The 14,327-nt window shown below is 36.2% G+C and overlaps 1 protein-coding gene across 1 annotated transcript in view; it reads left to right on the top strand.

The window, feature by feature from the left end:
* ADGRB3 (adhesion G protein-coupled receptor B3) overlaps positions 1-14,327 on the top strand; it is a 351,396-nt gene that overhangs the window by 199,841 nt on the left and 137,228 nt on the right. Inside the window, exons 13-14 of the mRNA XM_053458858.1 lie at positions 8,687-8,833; positions 8,927-9,002. Coding sequence (XP_053314833.1) covers positions 8,687-8,833; positions 8,927-9,002 — 223 coding nt within the window. The remainder of the gene's footprint in view (positions 1-8,686; positions 8,834-8,926; positions 9,003-14,327) is intronic.

Here is a 14,327-nt window from a genome sequence, read left to right as displayed (position 1 = left end):
AAATCTGTAAAATAAAGTTATTCTGTCTTAATTTACTTTAAAAGAAAACCACAAACTACAAAGGGTATGCCAGTCTTATTTTTTTATTTGATTAAAGCAGTTTTGATGCATAGGCATTGCAGAACAGCATATAATAACTGCATTGGGCTTTTTGTCTCATAGCAAATTGTATAACCTCTTCAATATAGTCTCCCTGGTTTCCAATAAGATGTAATTCATCAGAAGAAATTGCTTTTTCCTTTGCAAGTTAGTCCACTCTTTCATTGTTTTTCATCATTGTGCGGCTATTAAAAAACACTGATCAAATTCATTAGATGTTTCATTTGCTGCATGACCACCTTTGGCATTCTGATTTATTTCTACACTCATAGTTTTAGTAACTATATGAACAGTTGAATGTGTTTTGTTTTTCCAGTGTACCATCTTTGAGTTTTGGTCTGTTTAATATAGGATACTTCTCTACAAAAAGGTTACCTTTGTTTAATAATATACTTACAAAATCCTAATGTGATTTACAAACTGTACAAATATTTCCAGTCCTTTGTTAAATTCACTTTATCTACCTTTGAGCTAATTTACCAATCGGTTGAGGTGCAAATTAAACCTATCAAAGGAACATTTAAATGGGTTCATAGATGTCGGGTATGTATCCACAGTGCCTCATTTTGATAAACAATATGTAGAATATTGTGGATTCCAGTCTACATTTGTTACTTATAGAGTTTACCCATCATAGTTTTTATATCTTCTATTCGACAAAAAACATTTTCCCAACATATCATTAAACAAGCCATTGGCATTAGTACATCAGTTGGTGTCAATAGGTCAATAGCATGTGTTCTTTGTGTTCATCTTTTAAAAGTATCACAGTAATCATAGCCTGCTGATGTCTGTAGACAACCATGAATTTGAATAATTTAGTCGAATATATTGATTATTCAATGCTTTTTTTCTCTATAATACTTATAAAGCACTTACAAAATATTTTGTTCTTACACAAGAAGATTTTTTCCCTCCCAAGGCTTTTTTGGAATAACTGCCAATATATTATTCCAAAAGCCTCGGGGGGTTATAAATTATAGAAATAACATCATGAAAAACACACATTAATATGACTTTTACTAGGAATGAAAAGCAATGTATAAAAGGTTCAGATGTGTTTTATATGGTTTAGTGTTTGGTTTATTATGATAAATTAGACAAAAATGGAAATATCACCTATAGATCGCATCCCGAATAGCAAGACATACTCTGGATTTGCATTGGTGGTGTAGTTAGGACTGCAGATATTTTTCTTATCTTGCGCTGGATGCCATATTGTCGAATCTAGACACCCAATAAGAAGTGCTCTCCTTCCCCCTCCTTTTGTGCAACTTGTGTACCAAAGCACTGAATTTGCACATCTTGTTACGCAAGCCAAGGCACCACAGGATAACGGACCTACTAAGCAGGAGTGGCGACATACATGCAGATAGTAACAGGACGTAGAAAGCAAAGGTTGAGGCAGGCAGCACAGGTTGAGAATCAATAACAAAGCCGGGGTCAGGGCAGGCAGCACAGGTTCAGAATCAATAACAAAGCCGAGGTCGGGGCAGGCAACGTAGGAGCGAAGGTCAAGAACAATAGCCGAGGTCTGGTACACGGAAATTCAGGTAGCGAAGGTACAGGAGTACAAACGAACAAAATACAGACTCTTTGCACGGGCACTAAGCACTGGGCAAAGAGGGTTTAAATGGACTGGAGGCGGGAAAAACATCCAATGGACGTGCGATCACGTCATCGCGACCGGCACCCGAGAATGGCGTCGCGATGGCAACATTACCAACAACAACAACAAGTGTGTCGCGGAGGATTGGTGATAATAACCCGATCGCCGCAGACACGCCGCGGCAGCTCGACCCGAGCCGTCACTGGGCGGTAGGCGTGGCCTGCCGCTGTGCACGCCCCTCCGTGCATGTGGCGCGCGCATGACGTGAGCGGCAACTCGGGAGGTCCGCCCATCCGAGACGGGATGGGTAAGTGTAACACATCTGATAGATGTCATGTTGAAATCAGAAAGTGTAACATAGTATTTAAGCAAATTAATTTGCACAGCTGGTAAATGATGTTGAAATCAAAAAGTGTAATTCATATGTGAATATGCTTTATTCAACTTTGACTAGTATTTCACATTAAACAAGTGTTTAGCATGCCTACTTTAACCCATCCCTAATAACTGGTCTCCCTCTCTCCCGCCTTTCACCTCTCCAATCCATACTAAATACTGCAGCTAGACTAATCTTTCTTTGTCACATCTGCTGCTCTACTATGCCAGTTGTTCCATTGGATCCCCATACCCTCCAGAATCAAAATTAAACATCTAGCCCTGACCTATATATTACCCAGATTTCCATACATAAATGCAAAACAACAACATCTTATAGTATCATTTTTCCGATACAACAAAATCGTCATGTGTACACTGACAATTGTCATTACTTCATATCTAGTGGGGTGGTCACAAAATAAAAATGTCAGCAAATATTGTTACTGAGAACGAAGTAAAAAAAAGAATTCATTAAGAATTGAGACCTGACACAACGCAACATATTTTGTAAGATGCAGTTTTTTTAATCCCTATGAAAACATGACGCGATCAACATACAGCTACTTACTGATTGCTGCAGTTTTTCCTTTGCACTATAATTTATATGATGATTCCAAAAATTAGCTATTCTGACTAATAGAATACATTAACAGTTACATGCCTTGCCTATTAATTATGGTACGAAATGATATGCAATGCCACATTTTATTGACCTAATTGTAATATACAAATTATTTTAACAACTATGTATCCATGCAATGTAACCAATTTCATTTATTTATTGGCTGCATACACAAATGCAATGCACTCACTTAGTATTTTAAGTAACAGCAGGACACATTAAACTGTTTTTATATTACCTATAAGGAATACATACAAAGATTAATATTTGTAAAGGGTGAATATTCATTACCCTGCCAAGCATAGAGATGTGAACACTTCTGTTAGACTAGAGAGTTTATATTATGCATGAATTGCTTCTCTATTTGCCAGCAGGTCGACTTTTAGCTCAGCAATAATTTCTGCAAACTTGGATTTTTGTGCAAAATAAAAGTGACAAATCTGTTTTGAAATACATGATGTGTAAAAGTGCAAGGTTTTTTTTTTGTTTATTTTCCTTATTGTAAAGATATTGTTTGTCCAATTCCACATGATATGGCTTTTTTTGAGTTGTAGGAGAGCGTAGAGTTTTTTGCATGACCTGTCATTGCTAAAAATGATGGAACATTATGTGGGTGCAAGTGAGATGAGTTTTATCATTTTTAATAAGCCTCAGACGCACACAATGTAAAAAAAATATTGTTTTCTATGAACCTAGATGACCTGTTTATTTTCTAATGTTATCACACATATCACCTGGATGAAGTACTTAGGACACCCCAAATATATTTTTTTTAAAAAAGGTACCCAACATATATTATTGTTAGTATTATTATGTATTGTTATTATTATTATTATTATTATTAGTCTGTATACAACATTTACAAATGCATTTTTTTCAGATTGGGATGGTATAAAAATAGTAATGGTACTTCATTTTCAAAAAATACTTTATAATATTGTCACATACGTACATGTATACGTACATAAATATTTTTGCCATATGAAGCATCTTTAGGGGGGAAAAAGTTTCTGGGCTATCTGCCAAGTATAGTGTTACTATTGTAATTCAGCTCAAGCATGTTAGTTAAATTGTCAAAGTTGTTACTGTTAACTGACTGACTAGTGAGTATAAATGTGGGTTGGTGTCAGTACTGGAAATTGGAACGCTATATGTAATCAACTTGTATTTATATTATGGTTGAAATGTGATATGGTAAATAATGACTTGATTAATATTAACAAACTGGTCAATGGCATTGGTCTAGACCAAAGGTGGCTTGTCCTTGAGTGACAGCCCCTCTGTCATGCACCCAGGGCATTTGGGCAGACAATCAGCCCATTGGGCAATGGGCTTTTTGGGAAGATCAAGATCTCATTTGTACTTGGTCAAATAACACTATAGAAATATCTATTACATTTTTATAGAGAGAATTTATGATCACAAATAAGTAGAATTCTGAACCTAATTGTACCGCGTTGTTAAAGTAGCAATTACATTGTGAATGGCCTTAACAGCCATTACCTCAATACTCTTAGTTACATTACTTAGTTACATGGCAACAATATCTACAGTGAAGCCATCTTGGTGCTGTTTAACGTGCTACCAATATTTCAAGCATAAGTTCAAGCATGACACAAAGATATTTAGTCTCAAAGAAGTGTTGCATCTACTAATCATTAACTCTTTAACTTTTAACCATCCTTCTGGTTGATTTTTATGGAATCTTACATTATGTATCTATATGAATATATAAGGTATATTTCCCCTGTAGATGTCACTTTGATGTTTTAGAACAAATAAAATGTTAAATTAAACCTTAACTAGAGTTTACAGTACCCAGACAGAGGCAATGGGTTTGGTTAAGTGGAGAAGAGAACTCCAATAATAAAATAACATTTCAATTAAAAGTAAAATGATCCAGCACACAAAAAAGTATTAAACAAAATGTGATGATAAGATGAAAAAAGCGAAGCAACCTTTTCACCTCATGTGTTGGACCATAATGGAACCATGTTTCAGACAACTCATGTTAACCCCCTACCTGTACAGGCTCAAAATGCATTGTTTTCAATGGGTTTAGGGAACGCCCATTGTCCTTAAGGGGTTAAAAAGCTCCTGTTCTGGATTTTTTATGTAAAGCAAAAATGATCCGCTTCATATAAGTAAACCTAAATGTAAATGGGTAAGTTACAGAGTAACAGTTATACTATACACCAAATGTTTCTTGTAATAGTAAGCTTCGTCTGTGTCTACAAGTGGCAGAGCCAACATTGTATGATCCACGATAGGCGAGAAATAACCTAGTGGAGAATAATAACCATGCAGATCCCAAGAAGAAATCTAAATGCCTTTCCTCATGTTCTACACGTATGTTTTAAATATGTATATTGCATATTTAGCATGTAATTGCCATTCCAAAGGTTCATTAAGTGTACAAAATCTAGAACATGACAAAAAATGACAGCTTTGGTTTAGCTTAAAAAATAGCTTTAAATATCTGTTTTTAGACATTACATATACGGTATGCAGATGTTGGGATCCCTATTATTGAATCATAATGGAAAAGTATATTGTCAAAGCTAGTTGTGAGCGTCTGCGGTTGCGTGTATTTGTAACACCCACACGCTGGCATGGATAGCTTTTTTTTCAGCTGGAGAGTTGTTAATTGCTAACTAGTACATATGTGTAACATCAAAGGGTAGTTTTTTGTAATGTAAAAGTTTTAAAGCAACTTTTTTACAAATGTTCTTGTATTTAAAATTACACTTAACATTGAAATGAAGACTTCTACAAGAAATAAAACCAGATGAAATAATATGTAATTGCAGGACCTAAATGTTTTCTCAAATGTTTCTCTTTTTTAATATATGTGTATGTATATGATATATAGCTTATACACAGTAGTATGTATTATTATGGTATGTCTGCTAGTTACCATGACATCAGTTAACAGTCTTATTAAAGAGTATAAAATGAGGAAATACCGTATTTGCTCGATTATAAGACGACCCCGATTATAAGACGACCCCCCAAAATCAAAATATTAATTTAGGAAAAAAACAAAAAGCCTGAATATAAGACTACCCTATAGGGAAAAAGTTTTACCAGTAAATATTAATTAATGTAAATTATTTTCATGTTTAATAAAAGCTATGATTGAGAAAAATATATTTTTTAAATTTCCTTTTATTTGCCAACCTGCCCCCCCCAGTTATGCCACTCTGCCCCCAGAAATGCTTTATACCCCCCTATTTGCCACTCTGCCCCATGATATGCCTTATACCCCTGTATGCCACTCTGGCATATAGGGGGTTAAAAGGCATATCATGGGGCTGAGTGGCATATAGGGGGGTATAAAGCATTTCTGGAGGTATATAGGCATATCATGGGGCTGAGTGGCATATAGGGGGTTAAAATGCATTTCTGGAGGTCCAGAAATGCATTTTAACCCCCTATATGCCACTCAGCCCCATGATATGCCTTTTAACCCAGCATGTACTGGCTGCCTTGGCTTGATAGGAGTGTGATTGCTGTTAGCAGTTTGATATATATATATATATATCAAACTGCTAACAGCAATCACACTCCTATCAAGCCAAGGCAGCCAGTACATGCTGGAACCTGGGGATGATAGCAGTGGGATTACAGCCTCCATATGCCATGCTACAACCCCCACCCCCCTTACACATCCATGCTATCACACACACACTCACACTCATTCACAAACATTTAAATACTCATTCATTCCCTTAATCACACACACTTCACACATACTCAAAAACCCTCCCCCACCCCCTCACCTGAACTGCAGATCTCCCACTCGCAGACTTCTGCAGGGGACCGGCTGTAGCAACTTCTCTGGCCCCGCCCTCAGAGGAGGGAGGGGGGAGATAGAGTTCTGTGAGGACGCTGCAAGCTTCCTGCCCTGCTTCTAACAGAAGAGACGCTGCTCGCGACCGGTAAGCAGCATGGCGCCAGCATTTTTTTGGGGTCTGATTAGAAGACGACCCCGATTATAAGACGAGGGGTATTTTTCAGAGCATTTGCTCTGGAAAAAACCTCGTCTTATAATCGAGCAAATACGGTAGTTGTTCCAAGAGAGGATAGATAGCTTCTAATATTTGTTTTTACAGCAAAATAATTTCACTTAAACATAATTTCTTGAATGAAATAGTAGAATTGGGGCTGAAATTCACCATTTGGCACCAGCCCATTAAAACACTGAGGGCTTCAACCCCCTTTATCCCTCCTTTTAGTGCCACTGGTTACAAGGAGGGCTATCTAGTCCTATGTCAAAGATTACCTGAAATACAAGAGTCTATGTTCTATTTTATAATACAAATCACATTATTAGAGCATCACACTGTACTGTGGGTCTATGACTTAAATTAGCAAATGAAAAGATTCATAGAACAGATAATTGTCTGGATTCAATGCAGAAATAAATCTGTCAACACACACAGTAGATTGCAATGGAATAATAGATAGAAATGTTTTATCCCAGGTTTTTTAATGAGTTAAAATATATTCTTATCTCACTTTTTCAGATTCCAATCTATGTGAAGATTGCTTTTCAGTTAATTATGATAGATTTGTCCTCTGAGTTGAATCCAGGCCAATGGTACTTTTTTGCACTTTTGGATGTAACTTATTAAAATTATTGGAAAGGTTCAAAGGCCAACACTAGAGATGCTTACAGCAAACCATCTATCATCTTTGTGGTTATATATAGCTAATATTTTAAATATATTTTAGCATCTAAATTTAAGCTATCAGAAAGAGAAAACGCAACGGTGGACCCGCCATAAAGCCAGCTAGGCTGGGTGACAATTTTTAAAGGGTGCGGTGGGAGACAATGCAGAACAGACATTTCTATCCAGCCCTAAAAAACTATTTGTAGACTGATTTAAAAAGTGTCTCTATATTGTATAATATGCATAACAAAATGTATTTTATGTAAAGTGAGAGAATATGTATACATATTCTACAGAAAATCATTTGGAACTGATAAAAACACTATAATTACTTCAACAAATACTGGTATCTTTCATTCAGTTATCGATAAGTGAGTTGACAGATGTTTCATTATTTTTCTAACAAAGACATATGACCTATATAGTATGTGTTGTCCATTTCAGAGTGTCCATCTCTGTTAATTTCTATATTGTATGTATTTACTGGTGAAGATGGTAATAAGTGCTTTACTGTATGTCTGGTACGTAACACCATGAACATCTAATATTGACATTTTCCATATAAAACATCTATGACTGTAGCACCACATTTATTACACTTGATACCACTTGATACAACTTTCTGTTATAAAATGTACAGGTACTAATATACTGATGAAATATATGTTGGTTCTTTACTATAGACATGAAAAGAGGTATTCCAGGGTATTGTGCTACATTTGGAGTAGTTACTGTGGAAACCAATGGAATATTCCCAATGAATGTCTTTCGGTACCATTTTGCACTTAAATTGATATTTTTAAATACTGGACGCTGTGTCTCCACTCTTACTGTCTGTAATGTATTACTTTATTCTCAATAGCAAAGTAGTGCTCAATGCCTAGATCGCAGCAGAAGGGTTAAATCACTGCACTCCATCTTTTTTCTCAGACAGTCAAGAAAGCTATCTGCAATTATTGTTATGTATTCTGGGCTTTACACACCTTGTCCTGCTTCATTAGCTTGATTCGAACAATTTTGTCTCCAAGAGCCGTTTACAGGATTTTCATCCTTGCAATGTCACTTCAAATAATTTCAAATTTGGGTCTGAAGAAATAGTGTGGATATGTTGCTACTTCTACTTTTCTTCATTTAACTTTAGGCATGATAAATTCATACTTAACAACTTTTCACGTGTGTTAATGACAAATACATATAATTAGAGATACTGAAGTACTTACCATTTGTGCAATATTGTAATTATACAGACTTTACCATTGATAAGCTGTAATTAAGATGAGACGTCTTATTCTTGTTTGACAGTGGCTAGTATTCAAAAACTTCCGGCATCATCAGTTCTAACCGACATTAACTTTCCAATGAGAGGTCGAAAAGGAATGGTGGATTGGGCAAGGAATTCTGAAGACAAAGTGGTTATTCCAAAAACTATCTTCACTCCAATGCCATCAGGTACACAATTAAATGTGACAACAACACACATTATTGTTACAAAGTTTAATTTCTGAAATGTTTATCATTATAATGTTTTATTATTATTTACAGAAATGGATGAATCCACTGTATATGTACTTGGAGCAGTATTCTACAAAAATTTGGGGTTATTTTTACCCACTCTAAGGTGAGATCTCAATCTTTATAATATTTAACTAAAAAGAAAAATATTACCACAAGGAGCTATAGTTCTTAAATGTATTGTCTGATATTTGACTTGTTAATTATAATCAAATTCCATTGTAATATTGACTTTATTCTTTCTTGAATCAATAACATGCCTTTATAGCTTTAAATTCAAATATTGGAAAATGTGAGGGCTGATTTGGAATCCTACTTCCAACTCACGTAGGACGTAACCCACTGAATTCTACATGCATTTGTTTGGCAGACTGTACATGACCATCTAGCTAGAAAGATAAATTATAGCTGTGCAGTTAGTCTTTTGAAATATTAGCCAAGCTATCTTTGGGCAAGGAGTAATTTTTAAAATGTTCCCACTTGCAAGATAATACAAAATAACAAGATATTTTTAAATGAATCCTTAAACGAAATGCAAAAAAAGTCCACATGTTGGATGGAGGTGTAACAATTAGGATGGGGGGTAATCTGGAATGTAATAGTTCCCCTTTATCCTTATACAAATGATTCCATTTTTAATATCTGTCCTATTACCACACCAAAAGACGGAAACTATTGGCGAAAATAACAAACTTAAGATGACTTAAATCTAATATATGAACCAGATATTTCACCATCCAGTAGAGTTGATCTTAACTGTGTCTTTAACAATGGCCTCTCCTCTCATAGTCATCTTCTGATCCACAACACTAATGTGTTATTGCTGATGGGAAAATATAGTCACATTGATATGGATAAGTCGCATCTTAATAGTTCTTTAAACCTGAATTTATAGCATTGCCTAATAATCAATGTATTGAAGCACAACATCAATATATGTAGCCCACGATTTATTCTCCTGACTTGTGTGCAACTAATGATGCTTTTATAGGTGCCTGGTGCCTGGTGACCTGTCTTTCATTCATATTTATAATACTACTTGGACAATGTACATTTGGTCTTTCATTCATATTTATAATACTACTTGTACAATGTACATTTGGACATGATGTATAACACATAAGCGTATAACACTGTTTAGGTGACAGGTAAAAATACATTACATAACGGCAATAACTACAGCCAATGACAATAACACCTAAAGTTAACTTCTGAGTTCAGCAATTGTGACCATGGGCTTAGCTTTCTGACTTTTTAAATCTTGAGTGCCTGAAACCTAATCAGTGAGACATTAACAGGTCCATCAACCACATGTAGAGGTGGGATACATTAAAAGCAAATTATGTTTGAAAATGTGGTATTAGTGGAAACCGAAGGTATAAAAAATATTTTATTTTTCCCAGGAAGAAGCCTTATCATGTCTCAAAAATACTTTAGCTGAGGTGCAGAGTGCCGAACATTTACAATTTACATTTGCCAGCAGTTCAGGCAGTGTTCCATTCTTTTGCTGCCTGGGTTTAGCTGCATGACCTGCTATTATGAGCCCATGAAGAAGAATGTTTCAATTTACACTGATGAAATATTAATTTCACATTCACCCAGTCTAGAAATCAAATTACTCTAAACTGGATACTTTAATAGTGATGAAAAAACCCAATTTTAAAGAATACTTTAAGACTTTTTAAAATATATCACAAGTCTATAGGTTCTCATTTTTCCAATAAATAAAGTTAACATTTTAATTACAAATGTCAAGAGTAAACCCAAACTTCTCATTGTTTTCTCTCATTTCATTTAATTTTTTCTTATAGATTTTGGAGTTTTTTATTCTATTTCAAAAATGCAAATCATATTTTCAGTTGGAAAATAATAGCAAATACTAATTATACATAATGTACAATATACGTATATACCGATCAGCCATAATATTAAGACCACTGACAGGTGAAGTGAATAACACTGATAATCTTGTTATCATGGCACCTGTCAGTGGGTAGGATATATTAGGCAGCAAGTGACGACTGGGTCAGAAAAGGTTAATGCTGGTTCTTATAGAAAGGTTGCAGAACACACAGGGCATCGCAGTTTGATGAGTATGGTGCCCATGCTGACCTCTGTCCATTCCTGAAATCGCCTATAATGGGCATGTGAGCATGAGAGTTCGACCGATGAGCAAAGGAAGAAGCTGGTTGGTCTATGAATCACATTTTCTTTTACATCACATGGCTGACCAGGTGATGCCTTGGGCAATGTTCTACTGGGAAACCTTGGGTCCTGCCATTCATGTGAATGTTACTTTGACACATATCACCTACCTAAGCTTTGATGCAGACCATGTGCACCCTTTCATGGACATGGTATTCCCTGATGTCACGGGCCCCTTTCAGCAAGGCAATGTGCCCTGCCACAAAGCAGAAATGGTTCAAGAATGGTTTGAGGAACACATTCAAGCTGTTGACATAGCCTCCAAATTCCCCAGATTTCAACCCAATCGAACATCTGTGGTATGTGCTGAACAAGTCCGATCCATAGAGGCCCCACCTTGTAACTTGTGTGTGCATAATGATGTGACATCAGAGGCCTTGGGGAAAATTGACTGACAGAATGGGATATTCATAGAGCCTAATATATACGCTTACCGGGCAGATGGACATCAATGTATGAGGCAGCAGCATAAATATCTTGAAATGGCCAAGAGTTTGCAATCCTGTAGATCATCCTGAGAAAGCAGAAAAACTATTGATGGTGCAGAAATACTATTGGTGATAATCACCTTGTATGGAGTATATAAAATATAATATTGGAACTGCTGTTATTGGCAATCAATAAATACTACACATCATTTTGGATAAAGAGCTTGTTGGCATAAAAGGTTTGGAACACCCCATTAAAGTTCTTCGGATATAGACTATATGTGATAACTTTACAGACTATTTAGATTGGCGATTGGCATACATTGGCCAGTATTTCATGGATAATTTTAAGCCAGGTTGCGTTATTTGATTTTGATGGATGAAATTAAATTTATATATATATATACGTTTTAAATCAGAATAACATGTTAACATCTACTTAATACTGATGGATGAATTCTACTAAGTATAATAATAATTACTATCATTATGTTACTAAAGTCTTCACGGCAACCAGAAGAAGAGGAGACTTAAAAGCAGACCAAGGAATGCATATTACAAAAATGTTCAATCTGAAAGAGAGATAGAAGGAAGGAGCTTAAAAAGAATCAATTGATCATTTGTGTAGTACTTCTTAGGAACAATAACAGCAATTATTAACTCTATCTATTTTTTGGACACCTTGCTGAATAATTCTAATCTGACAAATTTAGATAATGAAGAAGAGATCATCTCTGCACAGTTACAACCCACTGAAGTGATTACAAACGAGTTTCTGCTTCAGTCTTTACAAATTCAGGCAGAAACTATCAAATTAGAGTTTAAGGTGTATATCGAGGATATTAGAAAGGAGTTAATAACAATGTATTGAAAGATAATCAATTCGGTAGAACAGATTCAAGCACTCTTCAGTGGATGTAAAAAATCAGATTGTGTTGCCGAATACCACAATTATGGATTTGAGATTAAAGGTAACAGATTAAGAAGATAGAAGCAAAAGATATAATTTAAGATTTAGAGGTATTGCAGAAGATATACAGCTGCCCTTAGCTGCCCTTAAAGATTATCACAATTTGACAAATGACCACTTGATGGAGGAGGTTAAGAATAGGAATCTGTCAGGACCCGGGCCAACAGGTTGGCCAATTGCAGGGCATATCTGAGGCTTTGTCTGTACTCCGAGATGCATATCGACAGACAGGTAAGTACAGACAAGAGGTAAGTCTCACACCAGGCTGATATATAAGAATAGACTGGCAGGGCAGACGGCAGGAACCCCCCCTGGCAGGGCAGGTGACAAGAAGCCCACTGGCAGGGCAGGCGGCTGGAAGCCCACTGGCAGGGCAGGCGGCAGGAAGCCCATAGGCAGGCCAGGCGGCAGGAAGCCCAGGGGAGCTGTAGCAAGGATTGGGAAGCTGTAGCAAGGACAGGGAGACTGTAGCAAGGACAGGAGGACTGTAGCAAGTACAGGGGAACTGTAGCAAGGGCAAGGCACATGGCTTGGAAGACCTCAGGCAGTGCACAAGGTTTGGAAGCCCTCAGGCAGGGCACACGGCTTGTAACCCCTCAGGCAGGGCACACGGCTTAGAAGATAGGTAAGTCTGGGACACGCCGGTGTCTGGTACACGAATCAGGATCGAGAACAAAGCCAAGGTCATACACGGGAAATCAGAACAGGAAACCAGATCTTTAGCTGCAAGCAGAATAACAGGGACCCAAGCCAAACAATGCAAAGGTCCAAGCTGAAGGGTAGAGCAGGTATATAAAGGCAAGGCTCAACTCGGGTAACCAGGTTCAGCTGTCCCAAGTAATTGGATATGGGTGCTCCATAGAGGGTAGGGTGGCCACTAGTGGCTGCCCTTCCTTAGACATGACTGGAAATAATTGTTGCATAGTCCTGGCAGGCAGGGTGGACCCTGGCAGAATCTGATGTCATTACTGATCCATCTATTGATAAAACCTACCCTAAAATTATTAGACCAACTATTGGCAAAGCTAGTTATAGAAAGGCAAAGATCGAATTATCTTTTATACATATGGAGAGCGCTCAATCCTCAACAGAATGATTATCCCTTCTTCTCTTCCATGGATTCCTCTAGACAGTACGCTCATTTGAGCAGGACCCTCCTTATTTCTTGTTTGAAGTTGAATTCCCATTGCACGGTGTGCATTATGGCTTTATATTCTACTCTGAGGGCTAAAGTCTATGCACCTTGCATTATATCAGATTGGATAAAATTTTATTTTATTAGTCGGCTATGTATATGTAAATTTAATTTTACATTTTATTGAAAAAGCTTTGTGTGATGGGGTGAATGGGTGGTATCTTTAATTGAACAATTATTGTTTCCCTTTTTGAGATTAAATGTATAAATGAGATTAATTGTGTAAATGATTAATGTGTAAATGAGATTAAGTGTGTAAATGTGTAAATTATTAATAAAGGGAAATATATATATATATATATATATATGTGTGTGTTTGTAAAATTTATATTTTGATCTTCTCTTTTCATTCAAGGTAAAGAAAATAAAGTTGCTAGTGCTAAATTAATAAACAGAGATAAAGATACAATACATAGGGTATACACTTGAAAATAGTTATCTCTTCCTGAATTCAACCTCAGACTTGGACAGTTAAACGATCCAGACATTGAACCAATAAATAACTAATAAAATTGAAAACAAACCAGAGTCGATAATATTGATTGTTGTCTCTTACATATTGTTTCATATTCATTAACTCTGAAAAAAATAGTGAAAAAATATATGTAAAACCAAAACAATAATTTTACTTTT

This window comes from Spea bombifrons, chromosome 3 (assembly GCF_027358695.1).
Source record: "Spea bombifrons isolate aSpeBom1 chromosome 3, aSpeBom1.2.pri, whole genome shotgun sequence".
Classification (NCBI taxonomy): domain Eukaryota; kingdom Metazoa; phylum Chordata; class Amphibia; order Anura; family Pelobatidae; genus Spea; species Spea bombifrons.
The sequence above is the reverse complement of the archived record's forward strand: the minus strand, read 5'-3'. Positions and strand labels throughout refer to the sequence as shown.